Source organism: Metopolophium dirhodum, chromosome 5, assembly GCF_019925205.1.
Source record: "Metopolophium dirhodum isolate CAU chromosome 5, ASM1992520v1, whole genome shotgun sequence".
NCBI lineage: Eukaryota > Metazoa > Arthropoda > Insecta > Hemiptera > Aphididae > Metopolophium > Metopolophium dirhodum.
Window position 1 is genome coordinate 27,723,885 of NC_083564.1, and position 20,544 is coordinate 27,744,428.

At 28.0% G+C, this 20,544-nt stretch overlaps 2 protein-coding genes across 3 annotated transcripts; one reads left to right on the forward strand and one right to left on the reverse strand.

Moving 5' to 3' along the window:
- The first annotated feature begins 1,083 nt into the window (after positions 1-1,083).
- Positions 1,084-20,376, forward strand: LOC132944957 (lipase member H-like). Of its 2 annotated transcripts, XM_061014530.1 has the most exons (8): positions 1,084-1,222; positions 1,318-1,469; positions 14,675-14,856; positions 16,527-16,678; positions 17,754-18,005; positions 18,058-18,249; positions 19,352-19,517; positions 19,585-20,376. In XM_061014530.1, the coding sequence occupies exons 3-8, from the start codon at positions 14,744-14,746 to the stop codon at positions 19,649-19,651; spliced, it is 942 nt and encodes a 313-aa protein (XP_060870513.1). In that variant the 5' UTR covers positions 1,084-1,222; positions 1,318-1,469; positions 14,675-14,743; the 3' UTR covers positions 19,652-20,376. The 2 variants fall into 2 exon arrangements, with proteins under 2 accessions (XP_060870513.1, XP_060870512.1); XM_061014529.1 differs by lacking the exons at positions 1,084-1,222; positions 1,318-1,469 and adding an exon at positions 14,323-14,608.
- On the reverse strand, positions 7,189-10,545 carry LOC132945310 (PRELI domain-containing protein 1, mitochondrial). The gene is made up of 5 exons (XM_061015020.1): positions 10,229-10,545; positions 9,940-10,153; positions 9,235-9,530; positions 9,070-9,125; positions 7,189-7,498 (listed from the first exon to the last, which is right to left on the reverse strand). The coding sequence occupies exons 1-4, from the start codon at positions 10,318-10,320 to the stop codon at positions 9,122-9,124; spliced, it is 606 nt and encodes a 201-aa protein (XP_060871003.1). The 5' UTR covers positions 10,321-10,545; the 3' UTR covers positions 7,189-7,498; positions 9,070-9,121.
- Positions 20,377-20,544: the final 168 nt, after the last annotated feature.

Sequence of the window (20,544 nt, forward strand, 5' to 3'; positions counted from 1 at the left end):
CATATAGCATTATAGCAATAGCTGGTTAAGTACCAAAATATTAATAATTAGTAGGTACCTAATCAAGTTAGGTATTCTACCTCTATGGATAAAATACATTAATATTATATTCCTTTCTGCTCGGTAAATAATAAACCAGTTGTACCTACTAACTAGTAACTACCCGTACCCAAGGAGTCATAACGGGTTAAATATTTAGGGTTTCGTGTTCAAAACGGGCCACGGGGTAACATTTTTTGCGGGTTTCAAGTTTTGTGCTTAAAACCGGGTGTATGTATTGCTGGTAATGCAGTTTTACAACCCGGGTTCAAACCCATTTTGACGCCCTGCCCGTACCACACATCTATGTATCGCCATTCACCAATCTTTGTATCTATGTAATGTTGAATAAGCTATATATTTGATATTTTACATTATCATAAATATGTAGGTATACTACAAAATACTTAAATACCTATAAGTCATAAGTGCTACACCTACAGCCTACATATTATACTAATTATTTTTAATTATTATTTATTGTTATTACTTATTAATGTTATTAGATACCTATATGGTCATATACTACATAGTAATTAGTAGTATATAGTACCTAATATAAATTATCCTGAAAACTATAAAAAAATATTCTCCTTTACAATTCTGCATATAGGTAGGTTACTAGGTTAGGTACTTACCTAAATTCGTCAATAAATTTAGTACAACCACTACGTACCCATTTTATAAATTATAATTCATAATTACAGCTACATTGTAATTTATGTTAGAAAGTTTAATAATTGCTCTGTGGTAATTACAGTATCATCTATACCTGCCTGGGTAGTGGCTATACCTACATATAAACCATACAATGCACATGCATAGATCTAGTCCAGCTGATAAATAATAATACTTAATATACACACATGCAGACGTGGAGTGTGCTTGAGAGTTGAGGTTAAGCCAACGAAAATATCCAATCGGCGAGCCGCGGATGGTTAGATACCTACGTCCTACATATATTACCCATGAACTAAGAAGATATCTTCTTAAGATCTTCTCAGTTCGTGATATTACCACAGAACAATAATATTACATATATTATATATGTTTATATTATTATTGCATGGATAATAGATTATTATATTTACGTAAAGAACGTTTTGTCGTTTTATAATTTATGTATTGTTTATAATATGTGCCATTGGCCACAACCACAACCATCTAAAATTAACCACGATAGGTAGGTAGACACTATATAGATTATCTATATACTAGTATCATACTAGTATATGATGTATATAAATATTAAATACAATAAAATGATTTTTGTGCCAGAAAAAAAAAATTGTCAACAAAACACTACAAAAACAGTTCTTGCAGTCTAGCGGTATATATATTATGTATAATCGGTGAAAAACAACCACGTCGTCACTCGTCGCCCCGTCGGTAGTTGGTATTTACATAGCTACTATTAAAAACTGGAACTGGTAAGTGATAAGTATAGCATATATTGCATTGCACGTGTATAATGTATTTTGAGAACGAAAACAAAATGTTTTGATATGTGTCCACCGTTTACGACTCGAGCGAGAAATTTTTAAATCGTAGTTAGAATAATAACCGTAGGTAGTCTTAATATACGTTCTTAATACGTTCTCGGTGTTGTTTACGTAATAGTCGAGCCCAAATATAAATACCAAATAATATAATATAAGCAGCCAAACAGGTATATCGTATATATTATTATTTTATTTACCAAACCTTAAAAGATGTAGAAATTATTTAACAATTATTGATTTGTCCCATATGGATATGGATGATTGTAAATGGTAAAATATGTATAGGAACATAATGACGACGAAACAAATAATTTTTTACACTCCAATATGTTTATAAATAAATCTAATAATGTAAATACTCGCTACTCGGGCGTGATTGAAAATCAAATGTTAGTTTCCCGGATTTAAAAATATTAATTAACATTTTACATTATAGTTATCTAATTGTAAGGTATAATGTATACGAGTATATCCGATAAAACAACTAATACAGTGCGCATTTATGTTATCGTTATGTGTTTCATTAGTAACATAAATATCGTAGTCCGGATGAGCTTACAAGGAAATGGGAATTTTTGAGTATGATAGAGAATACAAAATTGAAAATTCTCAATAAATCTTTTAATCCTATATATATTTGTTTTAATGGTGCCTAGCACATATTATTTATTATTATTATGATGATTAAATTAAAAAAGCCCATCAAAGATGCTTGAAAAAAATAGGTTTATTTGAATTTGATGTAAATAATATGTGCTGCAATTTAAGCAAATATATATGTTTTATTTCTCATGTGTAGATACATAAAAAATGTAAAAGTTAGCCCAGAATGTGTATTTTAATATCCTCTTTCTAAATTTTTTTTTTTTGGTCAAGGTCATCTGGTTAAAATATTTTGTAGTCCATATTAGTGAATGAAGTAAGTTTTCCAATAATTTAGGTGAAGAAACGTAAACCCGTAAATGGAAATATTATAAAATAATATAATATATTGTATATTATGAACTTATAAAATTATGTCTTATATACTCGCTATGTAGGTGCCTAACTAACGGCCAACACTAACTATAATCATTCGTCAGCCCATATATAATTATATGGCGGCGATCTGTATAATATGTAGTAAATTAAAATAAGGTCGAAGACCTTACTCGACATCGGAGTTGGCAAACTATACCTTATTTCGTATGCAAGTACAAATAAATACGGATATATTAAATATCACTAATATTTGTTATAACATATGAATACAATTTATATAGACATAATAAACAATGTTACGGCTTAATTATTATTTAAATATTTAATTTATCAAAAATCAAAATACAATAAAATCCTTTTTGGTACAATATCCTATTTATATTTGTAACTTTATACAATAATTAGTAGGTGACCATCGGAACCGTATAAATATAGCTGAGTTTAATGTTGAAAAACAAATCTGGATAAAACTTCTAAAAGTTAAAACTGTATAATATCATTATATGTATATTGTGTATCGACAATGACGCGTGAATTAGAAAATACCTAATATATTATACATACCTATATTATAGCATAATTATATTATTATTTCCTATTATGGCGGAAATCGAGAGGAGGGGGGCCTGAGGGGGCTTAGCCCCCCTTAAAGTCCGTCAAGTCTCCTCCTTTTATAGTTTTGTAGGATCAAATCCCCCCCCCCCCCGCTCACATTAATGTTAATAATGTTAGCCCCCTCTGAAATTTTAATGGATTTCAGTCTATCATAGCAGGGTAAAATAGAAAGGTATATCAGCAACTTCGTGACAACAATCTGGGTAGTCTGTCACCTTTTACTTTTTAGGACAGTAAAGGTCCACACACACAGCAACGGTAGCGATGGCAATGGGGACGGCGGTAATGGTTACGGCAAAATAAGTCCGGACACAATTTTATCGCCACCGTGGTGGCACGGCCAAAACAAAAGAATTATACCGCCACCGCTGCAGTGTGTTACAAATGTTAAGATTTTCTTCAACAACATTTTTTCTGATAGGAAAGTGAATCTAGTTGGTACTCTGAGATCCCCCCGGTCAAAAGTCAAAAGTAATATTTACCAGTAGTTTTCAAAAACACCGGGAAACACAAAAACAAATTAAGGAGAAACTGGATTTTTTAGCCTTAGGTTTTCAACAAAATCGATTTTTGTTTTCGGTGTAATTCTAAAACAAATGACCGTAGATACAATATACAATTTTCACTGAATGTTTATATTATTAGCATTTTCTTTACACCATACATTTTTCAAACATTTTCAAAATATTTTAACTTTTATTTGAGGTGTTTATGGACATTTTTAAGTTCCAATTATTTAAGTTTTTTTTTTAAAACACAAGTTTATAAATTGACGACAAAGAATAAAAATTGTAATATTAGGTAGCAAAGCGAAGAAAATATTATGGGAGTTTTAGAATTCAATATTCTTAAATATGATAGAAATATAGAATGAACCAACCATAACTATATTGTAGACATCCAGTAGTACCCTAGCCCTAGCAAAAATGTTTGCCCCCCCCCCACCTCGAAAAAAAATCCTGGCTACGGAACTTGAATATAAATGATTGTAGTATGACAAAATAAATATATTTTCCCTGCAAAAACATATAAAAGCAACTGATGGGACTGCACGACCGTAGCGCAATTTTATTGTTTAATCGTGTCTCTATTCTCGACTTTTTTAGAAGCGGGGTTGGTTTATTTTGTCTTTAATCTACATATATATTATATACTTCTTGTAATCTTGTATAGTCTTTCTGGGTCTAACATGCGGTGTATTTAGGTCACTTAGTTGTAAATTGTAATATTATAATTCAGAATAATCTAGGTAAATATCAATTAAGACTTATGCCTAATAATTTTGGTATGATCATTTTCTTTTATTGATAACATTAGTCTGATTATAATTGTTGAACGATTTTAATATTTTTATAGATTTATTACCAATGTCGATACAAAAATCAAATAAAAGTAGTATTTAGAACGCAATTTATAAATAGCGGATTGCTGTTATAGGATTGGAATGATGTCAACACTGTGGTCTGTGAGTAACTGTGACAGTACTTTTAACAATTTAAGCTGACGACCGACGACAAAATATTAACAGATCGTATTTGCTTGCAAATAATTAATGTGCGATCACAGACATCTATACTAACATTACTAACCATAGATATTAAAGAATGGATGGGCCATGGCTATATTAAGAGGATGTCAGCTCACTATTTGTTTTCTCCCTTTGACCCACGCGCAACATAGACAAAACACATTTGCGCAGAATCGTTTTTTCTATGTTTTCAAGTAATCTTAAGGTAAAATCACCCATTACAAAAAAGAAAGAGAATGTGAGGGAATGTCATATCGATTTTAGATTTTATTGTTATTTGACTTTGTATTTGAGTTTTAAAATAAACAAAAAAATGTTGTAAATTTAAATAATGTTTAAATTGTTTTGAAACAATATTTAGAGAAATCGATATGACATTCCCTCAAAAATATTATTCTCTATCTTTTTTTGTAATGGGTGATTTTACTCTAAGCTTACTTAAAAACATAGAAAAAACGATTCTGCGCAAATGCGTTTTGTCTATGTTGCGTGTGGGCCAGAGAGAGAAAACCAATAGTGCGCTGACATCCTCTTAATAAAATAGAGGGATGTGTGCGGGAATAGGGAAGAGAGAAAGACTGTTTTTTATCATTGCCTCTCATTGTGGCAGAGGTCTTATCATAAATTATATATTTCTATTTGTGTTTAGGCCATAGACTAATAGTTAATAGGTATATATGGTTTAAGGTACGGTTTCGTTTCCGCAGTTGACAGCAGCAGTCATACAAAATACAGGTGTAGTCGATTGCAGAAGTGCAGACTACTGGTGCTCATGCAGTCGACTGCTGCAGTCAACTGCGTTCACGAAACCATACCTTTAGGCCTCTATACTATATCTATAATATATTTATATATACGACTATACTATCTGTACTATATAGATATCTGTGTGTGCGATAAACCATATGTCCATATACGATTTACCTGCCTATGACTTAAACACAATTTATAATTTAAATTACCTGTATTACATTTTAAAATAAATCGATAACTATTAAAAAGTAAAACAAACATTTCGTTGAGGTATATAAATTGGTGTATGCTTTTATGATAAAATTAAATGTAATTACATAAATTTATAAGTATCTACACAGCAAAAATACACATTTTTATTAGTCATATGTATATAATATAAATATAAATTTATTAACTGAACCTGTAGAATCGTATCTATTTTATATTATGTAAAACAAGGGCGGATACAGTGGTCCTAAACAGAGGGGGAGAATTTATTAGTTAAAGGCTATAAAAATTCATTATATATTTAAAAAAAAATTAATAATGTATAATTTGATACTTTTTTGTGAACGGGTGGGGGGGGGGGGAGAAAATTGCACCTATTGACCTCCCCTCAGTATCCACCATTGTGTAAAACTATTAAGAGTCGATAAACAAATTTTACTAACGGTTCTAGAATCTAGGATTATGAATGGATTTTAAATGTGTTCATGACTTTACGTAAAGTATATATTTATTGAATTGAACAAAGTTATAAGTTAGTACTTATTACTATTAAGTATTAATACAGTTTCATCATGCAATACATTATTATAGTTATTTTAATATTTTATTAAAGATGAGCAGAATAATAAGTTTAAATTTTTTTTTATGAACAGGTTTTATTCTAGTTCTTTAAATAAAATTGATACATAATATGTCATATATAAAAATACTACCTGATAACAGTGGGGTATATAGATAAAAAGGGTGGGCTTTTAGTGGCTTTGGTTCAACCCCCTCCCCCCTCCATAAAAGTACTTAATATAAGCTAACAATACAAAATTGTTTATGCCAAAGTTGTATTTTTGTAAGACAGAGACAACATAGCAAATTTGTATTCAGCAGTTCCAAATTTATGTAGTAAGCTTTAATAATATTATGAGTTGACCTATAATCAAACTTAAAGGTAAGAATATTATCTGTGCTTTCGTTCGGGCTTTTTACAATATAATATATTTATTTTTATTGGGGATGAGCATTTTAAAATTGTAGTATTTTATATACTCATAACTTGCTTAAAAATTAAAAAATCATAAAAACGCAAGTGAAATTACAGACAATGCTTATACATTTAAGTTTAATAATGGGTTAATTCTTTATATTATCAACAATTCCTAGTACACAAAATTGGTTTTGCCAAGAGCGCCTGCATAGGGGTGGGGGCAAAACAGCCATACCCCCTGGGAATTTTTAACTGCATGCTTTTCAATATCAATATAAATATTATTAAATTGTAAGAAATTCTTATATCTTGCCCTGGCAAGGATTTTATACCGCGGGTGCGCTTGGGTACTGCTTAACACAAATTTGCTATGTTATACTTTCATAAGACAGAGACAACACACATGGATGTGGCTTCCTTCTTAAGTATAAATGACTTAAATATTTTTAATCAACTAATAATTAACAAATTAAAAAAATCATACCATCACCAAACAATTTGTAGTTTGTAGAATAGGTATATCATACTTAAACTTTATAACAAAATAATAAAGAATTATTACAAAATAATATGTCCAATACTAAAAAATTAAATATAGAAGACATTTTATTCATCTATACTCACATCAGCAATTTCTTATAAAATTATGATATAATAAAAACTAAATCACTTTAACAAATTATTGGATAACAAATTTAGTATTGTATGTATAAATTAAATGGACAGTTTAACAATAAACAAGACGAAAAAAAAGATCACTTATTTAAAATAATTAAACTGTATTCTAATAAAATACTACAAATTTGATAGTAACCACATCTTGTAAACTTGAGTATTGTTTTAATCTGGTTTAAATTGTTGAACTGATAAGAATACATAATATTATGTTATCTAAAAAATAAAACAAAACATATAACATTATTTCATTCAAATATATATCAACTATATTCTGTAAAAAATAAAAAAGGCGGCCGACTTCTGAGCAGGGGTGTGGCAATACTACACACCAGGTATATAGATCACTGAACTGTATAATATAGTTGTAGTAGTATAGTAATATAGTATTAGACAGTTCAGTGATATAGATTGGTGACTTGGCAGGAGTGATAAACGGTTGTTACCTGACTGCCGCTTATGAAAACTGGTCACCGCTGTTTACGTTTATTATTTTGAACAGATTATAGTATGGTGTATAAATATAGTATTGTAATGATACAATCTAGTCATGAATTATATGTGAAAAACATTTTTGTAGCGATAATAGGTAGGTAAAATAGTTCATAATTTATAATTTATATTAATGGTTCTCAATTGTTTTTAATAAAGTGAAAAAAATCAGTTAAACCCTTAAAATCAAAAATAAATTTTAATTATAAATAATCATTAATTATTGAAGTCCAAACACTTCAAACAATTCTGATATTTTTAAAATGTTATCAAGTATACAAATTGATAAAATAAACATATTATTAAACAAATTTCAAGTATCTACAGTTATTCGTTTTTAAATTACAACAAAATAAGAAAATCACTACATGAGAAATCGATTGAATATTTAATCTTGTAAAAACATGAACTTCAAACGCTCATAAAAATTTAATTTGATTTCTTTTGTTGTAAATTTTTTTTCTTAATAAAGGTCGACAAACCTATGAGGACATTTTCAAATTTTAGATTTAAAAATAAAATTTTTTATTAATTTCTAACACAAAATAATTTGCACATTTTCGTGATTTTTACGTGTTTTGTCTACATTTGAACTTTAAATGCTTATAAAAAAAATTGTGACTGGATTTTTAATATTTTTCAAATATCATTGTTTGTACCTATATGTAGTTAGATATTTTGATGTATTTCTAGGATTTTGGATTATAGGAAACATTTTTCCCAAAAAAAGCTTGGAAATGAAATACAAAGTTTCTCATAAGTTTTTCTGATAACACATTACATCAAAATCACAAAAATTGCAAATTATTTTTAAGTTTAAAATTTATTTAGTTAAATACCAACTTTCACTTAAGAGGACGTCGCAACCGCTTATAATGTCTCCGTCTTACACATGTAAGACATACCAAATTTTTGTTCACCAGTTTTAATAGTGTGCTGTTAGTCTTGATATTAGAGTAAATTGACCTATTATCAAACTTTTAGGTAAAAAACATAATCTTTGCTCTCTCATTGGTTTTTACAATATTTTAATTTTTAAGCGAGTTATGAGTATGTAAAATATTAATAGTTCAAAAAGCTTATATCACTTAAAAATAAAATTTTGTAAAAAATCAATGAGAGAACACAGATTATGTTCTTACCTTAAAGTTTTATAATATCAGGTTAATTCATTCTAATAACAAATACTTAAGTATATTATAAGTATATATATAATACATCTAATGTTGTCAAAATATCATGTTAAAACTTAACAGAATACTTATAAGAAATGAATTAAATAAAAATGCGCTTACCACATTATATTGATCATAATAAACTTGGTGAACTCTCCAAGTAGGAATAGGTTTAACTGTAACACAATTTAAAAATAAGAAAAATATTTATACAAAATTAAATAGTTAACAAATTATTTATCTTATTTGAATAACGGATAGCATCCTAAAAGATTTTATGCTTACTGAACATAAAGAGATCCAGTTTTGTAATTTGATTGTTTAAGAGCATCCTTTAATTTTTCTTTCTGATGTAATAATACACCAGATGAACTTGAAGTATTACCACCGTACATACTATTGAGTACATAATTAAATCCTTTTACTGCTTTAGTACTGTTAACTTTAAATCGTTGCATTCCAAATGCTTGAATAGCTTTAGACATTCCATATACATTTGATTCAATCCATACTGATCGCTCTGCAACTGTAGTACTTGGATTTTCTTCATTTACTTTATAAACAACTTTTTCTGTCACGCCCTAATAAAAAATAAAGATGATAAATTAATATTTTTTACTTTTTTAAGCTTAAAAGCATTAAATTTAAATTTATTTAATATTTATTTAAATAAATATAAGATGTTTAAATATTATATCATGGAATGAACCAATCATGAATTATTTATTTATAATTAATTTAGAAATATACTGTTGTAGTTATTGAATTAAAGTTTAAATTTTAAATTTTAAATTAAAATTCTTTAAAGAAAAATCAATAACATTATTATTAAAAAGTTAATAGAAGACAGAAGTTAAACTACAAATAACCTTGAACTAATAAAATTGTTAATTCATTAACAGAAAATGTTATAATTATGTTTAAATTGTTGGTATTTTAATGAAATATTCAAGAACTTTATAAAATAGATATAACAGATCAGACACGTACCATAACACTCGCATATCCAACATTTCTTGTGTATGTCACCAATGTCTTTTTAGTAGGATCTAAAATTGATTCTTCAACAATTTTTACATCTTTACTATTTATAAAACGTTCACCCCATTTTGGCAACTTGTTAGTTTTTGTGAATAACCTAATAGAATGTAACTTTTTTTCTATCACCTCTCTATGTAACACATCTTCAGATAATACATGCTTGCTGAAAACGTAATATAGGTACTTATTATTTAATTACTAGGTAATAATTAATTTTTATATTAAACTGAAATGTTACCTTTCTGGGTTTGGATAACGATGCCAAAAACCATGAACCACTTGATCCCATCTGAAGGGGAATAAACTTTTATTTTCAAAAAATTTTACCATTATTATAGTATGTATAGAATAATAATACAAATGTATATTTTAAAACAAATCAATTTCAAAAACTGGAATATAGCTATAATATCTATACCCTACATGTATTTAGCCACAAAAGTTGTTTCCAGTGTCATTTCAATATATTTAAATAAAATATGAACTATGTCCTAAGTGAATGTGACTTAATAGTTGTAGTATAATGATATGTAGGCCGCGGGGCATGGGTACAGCATACTATTATCATTGATTGTTATATTATCTATGACTATTATAGTATTTACTTTACACAAGGAGATAACATAGTGTTATAACAAGACGGTTACATTGATAAGAAAAATGTAAACCAAGGTGAAATGATCAAAATAATTAACAATCGTCAACCTACATAACAATATGATGTATTGATGGGTATTTTATTCTGAATTTTAATTAATTATTTTAGATTCTAGCGGAGCGATGAATGTATTGATTTTACAATGACGTGTTTTAATTTTTAATTTGTTTTTTTGTTTTTGTTATCACCTTTTAGGACAGTAAAAATCCTTAGATTTTCTTCAACAGTAGCAGTATCTTTTCTGATAGGAAAGTGAATCTATAATTGGTACTTTGGGGGGTCAAAAGTTCCTAAAAATGTTTAAAAGCGTAGGGTAAAACAAAATAAAAATTAAGGAAAAACAGGAATTTTTACTCAAAATTAGTTTTTGACAAAATCGATTTTGGTTTTAGGTGCAACTTTAAAACAAATGATAAATTCAATTTTCACCGCTTGCTTATAGATTCTCTTATTTTGTTGTTATTCGATAACAAAAAAGTTATAATATTTACAGTTGCATTATCTATAGGTATTAGGTACACAATAACATTTTCAAACAAATTTGATTTGTAACTATTCTGATAGGAAAGTGAATCTAGTTGGTACTTTGGGGGGGTCAAAAGTAAAAATTTCCCAGTAGTTTTTAAAAGTGACGTGAAAAACAAAGGAAAAATTAAGGAAAAACGGAAATTTTTACGGAATATCTGTTTTTGAGAATTTCGATTTTGGTTTTTGGTGCAACTCTAAAAAAAATGACCGTAGGTACATGAAATTTTTACTGAATGTTTATATTTACATTTTCTATACACCATAACATTTTCCAAATATTTTGAGCTGTTTACGGACATTTTCGGTTTCTATTTTTTTTTAGTTTTTTTTTCTATAAATATCAATTAAATTTTATTTGTTGGTTTAATATACCTAGTATATTATTTCAAAGGCAAAATCGGTTTTCGAAAAATAGATTTTGGTTTTTGGTGTAACTTTAAAACAAATGAACGTATATACATGATATTTTCATTAGTTGTTTATATTTGCATTTTCTATACACGATACAATTTTCAAAATATTTTGATTTGTTTTGAACTGTTTAATAACATTTTCTGTTTCCATTTTTTTTAGTTTTTTTCTTCTATAAATATCAATCAAATTTTATTTGTTGGGTAAAAAAGCTTGAAAATGTAATACAAGGCTCATACTATATTGTTACAACGACATTTGAAAAATATTAAAAATCCTTAGTCACAGTTTTTATTTATAAGCATTTAAAGTTCAAATCTTGAAAAAACACGTAAAAATTACGAAAATATGCAAATTATTTTGTGTTAGAAATTCATAAAAAAATTTCTTTTTAAATTTAAGATTTGAAAATATCCTCATAAGTTTGTCCACCTTAATCAAAAAAAAAAATGTCTACGATAAAGTGAAATAAAATTTTTACAAGATCGGGTATTCACTCGATTTCTCTTGTAGCGGTTTTCTTATTTTGCTGTAATTCAAAATAAATGACCGTAGATACTTGAAATTTACACCATAATATGTTTACCTATTTTATCAATGCCTATACTTGATAAAATTTTAAAAATATTTTGACTTGTTTTGAGCTGTTTACTGACAGTTGCAAATTTCAATTTTTTCAGTTTTTTTTTTCTATAAATATAAATTAAATTTTATTAGTTTACTGAAAAAGCGTCGAAATTTAATACAGTGTTCCTGATATATTAATTAAATTGCAGTTGAAAAATATTAAAAATACATAGACACAATTTTTTTTTATAAAAATTTATTGTTTGATTTTTGACAACATTTATCAAATTTAAAATTGATTTTGTAGTTGAAAATGTATTAAATGTTCAACTTTTATAGCTAAGGAATGAAAACTTACAACAAGGTTCTACGTAAATAGGTTATTCAATTTAGGTACACAGTTTTTTTTTATAGTAGAAAATTGGTGGAAATTACATATTTTTTTTAGTTTATAAGTTTTTTTTATTCAATCTGTTACAAAAAAAAGAACAATAAATACAACTATTGGTAAATATAAGCTAAATAAAATAAAAATAAAAAGGCAAATTAAACAGACTGCAGAATCCTCCCAGCGGAGGTACTACGACATCAGTAAAATAATTACATACTTATTAAATAACTAATGCCGGATTGCACAAAACATTTAATGAATCAATAGTGAGCTAATGGTCCCTTAAACAAGATTTAGTGGCCCGTGATTGGTCCATTAAATTTTTAGTGAACCATTAAATTTAATGAATTGTTTATGCAACCCAGCATAAGAATAACAATTTCAGTCGTTTTGTTGTAATTTTATAATACTAATGCAACTAACCGATTACCGTATTAATAATAACTAATAAGTAATAACAATATATAAATATAATATAAAATATCCAGGCTGACAAACCGTCCCCGCTCAGAATCGTTTTTCATATACAATGATAAAATGATAAATTCAAATTTAATATCATCCATTACCCACTTGTAACCTTCTTTACAGCAGAGTGACATCCACTTACCCACCTTTTTACTTTTGCCATTCCTAAATGGCCTAAATGCCTGATATAAGAATTAGATTCACTTTCCTACCAGAAAAGATGCTGAAGTTGATCGAAAATCTGAAGCATTATTACTGCTCCAAAATGTCATCACACAAAAAAAACATAGTGTCACAGACGACCCTCGGAAGATGTTTTAATATATATGAGCTTAGAAATATAGATTTATTATTTTGAATTTTAAGTAAATATTCTTAATTTAAAACATGTGCTTTCATATTATTTGTAGGATAGTATTGAACATTTTTAAGAATTATATTTGTTCAAATTTTATTTTTCAGAACACAAAGAGATAACTTCTAATAGAATAAAATATTTACATAATAGGTAGATACGCTACGTACATGCATAAACAAGTGACAAACAAATTGAACTAAAAAAAAAATATTACCTTCATAGAAAATTTGTGAGGCACGAATTCCGATCTCGACCTACCTAAATGGTTGAAGCCCAGTCCAACGTCTAAATTAGACTGTTACTTATTAGTGGCAAAAGAATTTTCGTTGTTTTTTGAAAAATTTGATAAACCAGTAGAACTTCAGATATAAAAATCGCTTCTCCTTTTAATAAAATTATAGGGATCAAGCGTTACGCAAAAACGATAACACTCGAAAATTATCACTCCCCAAGCGGAAACATTTGAACGCCGTATAAGATGTTTTCACATCAAAAATAAAACATACAATATCATTGTAAAATCAATACATTCATCGCACTGCTCAAAATCAAAAACTAAAAAAAAAATTTTTAGGAAAATTAAGTAATGTATGAAAATTATTAATTTATACGTAATATATTTGTATCTATAGTTTTTTCTTTTGAAGTCGGACCAATCAATCTCAAAGATCCAAAAAATCGACCCAGTAGATAAAAAATCCCCCTTTGCATCTACCACAAATTACGATAATGGTTTACCAAATTTATATAATTTGACCTTCAGATTGCAATAATGTTTATATAGGTTTTTTATCATGATACCAATAGTACCTAGTACCTACTATGTTAATTTTAATTTTTAAATGGGTCATAGACAAAATAACATTACATTCAAAACACGTTTGCAGTACCTAGACTTTATAATATAGGTAATATTATCTTTAGGTACCTACTACTTTTGGTTACAATAAATCACTAGCTCGAAACTTTTATAAGCACAATTAAAATATATACCTATGTTATATTCATAGGACGTATGTCCTACGACAAATGAATAAAATAATAGAGGGTTACCATATCTATAAAATATATGAAGCATTTACATACAATAAAAAGTACCTACTATATGTGTAACTGTTAAAAGCAATTGTGGTTTAATGCTTTTACATCAAGACAATTATTCCAATTCAAGCATTATTGAAATTTATATACGATGTTATACCTAATACTATTGATATTTCTTCCTCACAGCGAACTGGTATTTAAATTAACGAAATATAAACATTTAAATAAGAGTAATATATATATATATATTTTTGTGCAGAAAAGTTTTAAAAAATATGAAGTAACGGAAGAAATTACCGAAGAACGAGTCGACGAAGACATTAAGTGGATGTTGTTACCAAACGGACGAGGCGACCCACAATTGGCTATAATATCGGGCTTGGAAAAAAATAGTGCAGCAGAACCATTAGTCGAGAATATAAAATTTTATTTATATACAAGGTACCCAATATAAATAAATATATATTTTTAATTTGTAGCGTATCAATATTATATGATTTATTATTTTATATTTCGAGGGGAGCAAATGGGGCGATAAATGTATTGATTTAATAATTTTGTGTGTGTCGTGTGTGTCATCACTTTTAGGAGCAATAAAAATGCTTCGAGATTCAACTTCAATATTTTTTTTTGTAGGAAAGTGAATCTAGTTGGTACTTGGGTGTCAAAAGTAAAAAAGTAGTATTACTTTCCAGTAGACACTTTTCTCAATAATTAATAAAAACGACAAAAAAAAATGGGAAAATACTAGAATGTTTACGCAAATCAGATTCTGACAAAATCGATTTTGAAAATGTAACATTATGAATATATTAGAATTTTCTATTCATGGTATAATTTTCAAAACATTTTGACTCTTTTTGAGCTATTTATAAAAATTTAAAATTTTTGATTTTGTTCAGTTATTTTTCTCTACAAATTAGGATAAAAAAATGTATTTTAGGTCAAACTTGAAAAGTTAATTCAATGTTCCTCATAAGTTGTAATTTAAAAAGTATTTGAGCGTAAATTTACAATTATTATTTATGAACGTTTAAACTAAAGTTAGAATTTTGACGAAGTCCATGAAATTATGAAATTGTATACCATATTAGATACATATTACATACCAAATGTATAATAATATCTTTTCTCTTATGGTATGATACCCAGAAACTATAGATAAGTTACTTTTTTATAGCGTTTAATAAATCAATATTTTTGCTTTGTAAATGTTTAGATAAATTATATGTAAGTATAACCATTGAGTATATTATATGTAGGTACATTGTACAGGTACAGGCATATACTAAAAACTCAATGGTATAATACTATAACTTAAATTATTTGCCAGACACGCAAAAAAAAACACTCGTGACACGAGTACTGTTATTAGGACGACACTATAGAATTCCGGTTGGAAACTGAAAATATTTTTTCCCATTTCGATTTCGGTTTCGGATATCAATATTAATTTTTTTCAATTTCATTTTCAGTTTCGATATCGATTTCGGTTTTTTAATGGTATTCAAAATTGGTATCTAATATCGGTTTCAAGCCCTGCTATAGACAGTGTATAATATGAGCGATACTAACAATATTTAAATCTTAAATCTTATGTACATTTCGGACGAAAAATAATGATATAAACTATAAAAAAGTAAAAACAGTCCCCTTTTGTCGGCCGCCATCGTCACAACTTGTAGGCGATAATAAGTAAATATTAACTACCGATAACATTCAACTATTTAATGTAACCTGTAAGTACGGGTTAGCGTAGTGCTTATGGTTTGAACATTACGACCAAAATCGTCGGATGAAATATATAATATATTACATACTTCATATTATATATACCTATCAAATAACTACATAAGATGAAAAAATTAAATCTAATAATTCTTAAGACGTACTCTATGCTTAACGTAAACGATTTACAACTTAGGCATAGACAAGTACAAAAAACAATTCCTGTAAATGTCAGGGGGGGCTGAATGCCCCTGATTGTAGATAGTTATCTTCATTTTATTATAACTTACGTTAAATTTGAAATAAAATCCCTATAAGGCTATAATCTATAATAAGAGGTAAATAAAATATGCACTAATTATTAATACATGGTTATTTCATAGGGACAATCCAACGAGAGCTGAAATGCAAACTATGGACAAAAACTGTTTGCCGATATTTAAATACTTCCGTTCTCAAAGAAAAACGAAAGTATTAGTTCATGGTTTTGGTGATAGCGCCGAGGATTCTCTTATGTTTCCATTACTTAGAGATGGTATACATAAATAATATTATATATTTATATTTTAATACTTTAAACAAACATCACACTAAATAGATTTTGAGCGAAGCGAGATAGTTATAGGCTATATATAGCGATGTAGCCTGTAGGTTTCCACTTTGATGTACACTATATATGGTTTTTTTCACACTTTTTTCTCGGATGATCAAAAAAGTTTTTTTTAATGATACTAATCAAGACATTAAGTAAAGCATTTACAGATTTAAATAAACATAATGACTCTACCCTGTTCCAAAAGAGAAGACATCAAATTTATGTGGCAAAATCGGTTTTGCCGTGGCTGCCTGACGTCTTCTCTTTTGGAACAGGGTATAGAAAAAATAAGTGTTAGGTAGCAGGGGTACGGGACAACAAAGGGGTGCATGAAATTCAAGGTCCCGATGTACCTTCTCACTTTGCAAATTGGTTTTCAGAATGTGCTACTCATATTTCTAGATTTCCTATTCTAATTTCAAAAATATATTATTGGGGGGAGAGCAACTCCACGCAGTCACCCTCCACCTTTAAGATATGGATATCAAAATGGTACCAACATTATACAAATATTAGCAAATTGGTTTTCAGAATTCGCAAATTATTTCCCAGTTCACTTTAAGAGAAATAAGATCGGAAAAAAATTAGAAAACATTTAGAAGTAGCTAGTTACATATTATAAGGGGGGCTGCGTAAAGTTTTCTCCTCTCCCAACCTTATAATTTTTATATCAAACTGGGAAATGATTTACAAATTCTGAAGACTGATTAGCAAAATTAGTACATAGTTTTCAATAAATTGGTTATGATGGGGAGTCCCGGAGAGGGCCGGCATTTTCACACACGTAACTTTAGTACCTATAAACATCTACAACAAACTTAAATTGACTATGGTAAAATAGATTATTAGCTCATATAGCTGACACAATTCTGACTTAATCATATTTATGAATAATTATTCAAGTATATATAATATAGGTACCTAGGTATCTACATTCTACTTAGTACTTACGAAGTCATAATTTTATAAACACGTACTTATATAATATGTACCATCATACAATATATATTTACAGCATTTTTGAACTACAACGATTATAATATATTCACTGTTGATTGGTCGGAACTGGCTGCTGTTCCTTGGTATAATTCTGCTGCAAAAAATACTAAACACGTATCAAAACATTTGGCTTCTTTCATAGACCATTTAACATCATCCACTGATGCTCGTACAGATGATTTTCATTTGATTGGATTTTCATTAGGAGCTCATGTTGTTGGTCTTACAAATAACGAATTGAAATCTGGAAAAGTTAAACATATTACTGGTAAATTATTTAGGCCAACGTCCGATTTAAAATTAATATATTTTTTTTTAAGGGCTGGATCCCGCGGAGGTGCTGTTTTCTTCGTCAAGCCCCGAAGAACGGCTTGATTATAGTCAAGCAAAACTAGTCGAAGTCGTACACACGTCAGGAGGATTTCTCGGATTCAAAAAACGACTTGGGCATAGGGATTTTTATCCCAATGGTGGTGCCTGGCCTCAACCTGGTTGTAAAATTGATTATGCTGGTAATAACTAACAATCATTAATCAATACCTACATATGGCTACATATTACAGAAAAAAAATCCCAGGAGACTATTAAAATAATTACATGCTGTTTTAGATTCTGAGCGAAGCGATGAATGTATTGATTTTACAATGATGTGTGTTTTTTTTTAAATTTAATTTTTATTTTTGTGTCTGTCTTAAAAATATGACCGTAGGTACATGACATTTTGACTGAATGTTTATATTAGGATTTACTATACACCATTACATTTTCCAAATATTTTGAGCTGTTTACGGACATTATCAGTTTCTATTTTTATATTCTGAGCGAAGCGATGAATGTATTGATTTTAAAATGATGTGTGTTTTATTTTTTATTTTTGTGTCTGTCATCACCTTTTAGGACAGTAAAAGTGCTTGGATTTTCTTCAACAATAACTTTTCTGATAGGAAAGTGAATCTAGTTGGTACTTTAGGGAGTCAACAGTAAAAATTTCCCAATAGTTTTCAAAAGCGACGTGAAAAACAAAAAAAAAATTAAGAAAAAACGGGAATTTTTACGCAAAATCTGTTTTTGAGAAAATCAATCGAGCTGTTTACGGACATAGTCAATTTCCATTTTTTTTAGTTTTTTTTTTCTATAAATATCAATAAAATTTTATCTGTTCAGTAAAAAAGCTTGAAAATTCAATAAAAGGCTCCTGATATATCGTTCTAATAGCAGTTGAAAAATATTAAAAATATATAGGCACAATTTTTTTTATAAGCATTTAAAGTTCAAATTTTGACATCATTTATCAAATTTATAATTTATTAATTATTTTGTGGTTAAAAATGTATGAAATGTTTAACTTTTATGGCTAAGGATTGAAAATTTAAAACAAGGCTCCACGTAAATAGGTTATATATAAATTATTTTATTCACAATAATATCATCAAATATACTTGGTAATATCATAGGCTGATTGACCGTTTTCGCTCAGAATCGTTTTTCTAATACAATGATATTATATCATTGAATTCAAATTTAACACCATCCATTACAGTGACCCACTTGTAACCTACAGCACAGCAGAACAACATCCACTTATCCACCTTTTTTATATATTTATTCACATAGCGGTATGTAGTCATCGCAGAGCGTACTATTATTATGCAGAAGCAATAACTAAAAGTGAAGGATTTATTGCTGTTCCGTGTCCTTCTTATGAGGATTATACATCAGGAGCTTGTTCAAATAATACAGATCTATCAGTACAATTAGGGAAAGCACCTTTTGATAAATCGTAAGTAACCTACTTATACTTTATAGTAAAAAAAATTAAAAAATTAAAAAATTATTTTGATTTGCAGAAAAGAAGGAAACTATTATTTAATTACAAACTCGGATTCTCCTTACGGTAAAGTAAGTAGACACTAGACATACGGGTAATCGTTGATTAAATTGCATGTTGCTCGTTGCCATATTATAACCATAAAGTATAAGACATTGAGGCAACACGAATTTAAATATTTTATTTAAACAAATAATTTATGTAATTTAAATAAATAATGTACCTACCTACTGTAATAATAAATATAAGAAAATAAATCAAAAATCATATTTTGTATAAGACTCCGGACTTCCAAAGTAAGTTATTAGTTGCATCCCGGGCTGTAAAATTGTTGATAGATTAGGTACCTATAGGCTATAACCATTAATAATGGCCCATTATCACCAACATTCCATAGCTAAGTAAGTATCAATTATCTAATACTTTTTCTAGTGGAGGATTTATTTATTTATTTAAATTAATAAACACTAACAGCAATTTTAGAGACAAATAATATTAAATATAAGAATACTGAGGTAAGTAACTATAAACATATGTATATAAAAAAAGCATTCTACTTAATGGATGGTATTCTGTCTGTAAGAGGTAGTACAAAAAAGTACAAAAAAAAAATGATTTCTAGAGAAAAGGGAAAAGACATGAATTTTAATGTTGGAAGATTAGGTTTATTAGTTTTGTAAGGAATTCTATAAAATGTAATCCATACTTAATGAAAATTTTTAAATATGGTTCATTTTTTGCAGTCAGATGTAAAATAAATAGTCATGTTATTTGATCATATTTTAATTATATAGTTGGTAAAAAAACATAATCTTTGGGCCAGTATGTACCATATCTTTCAGATTTCAGGCAATACTAATAATTGACACTAAAATTGTTTATGTAATGTGTAAATGTGAAAATAAAAAACAACATTTTTGTTTTAATAAAATGGTTTTTATTTTTCTCAAGTGTTAGTGTGTCACTTCAAAAATCAACA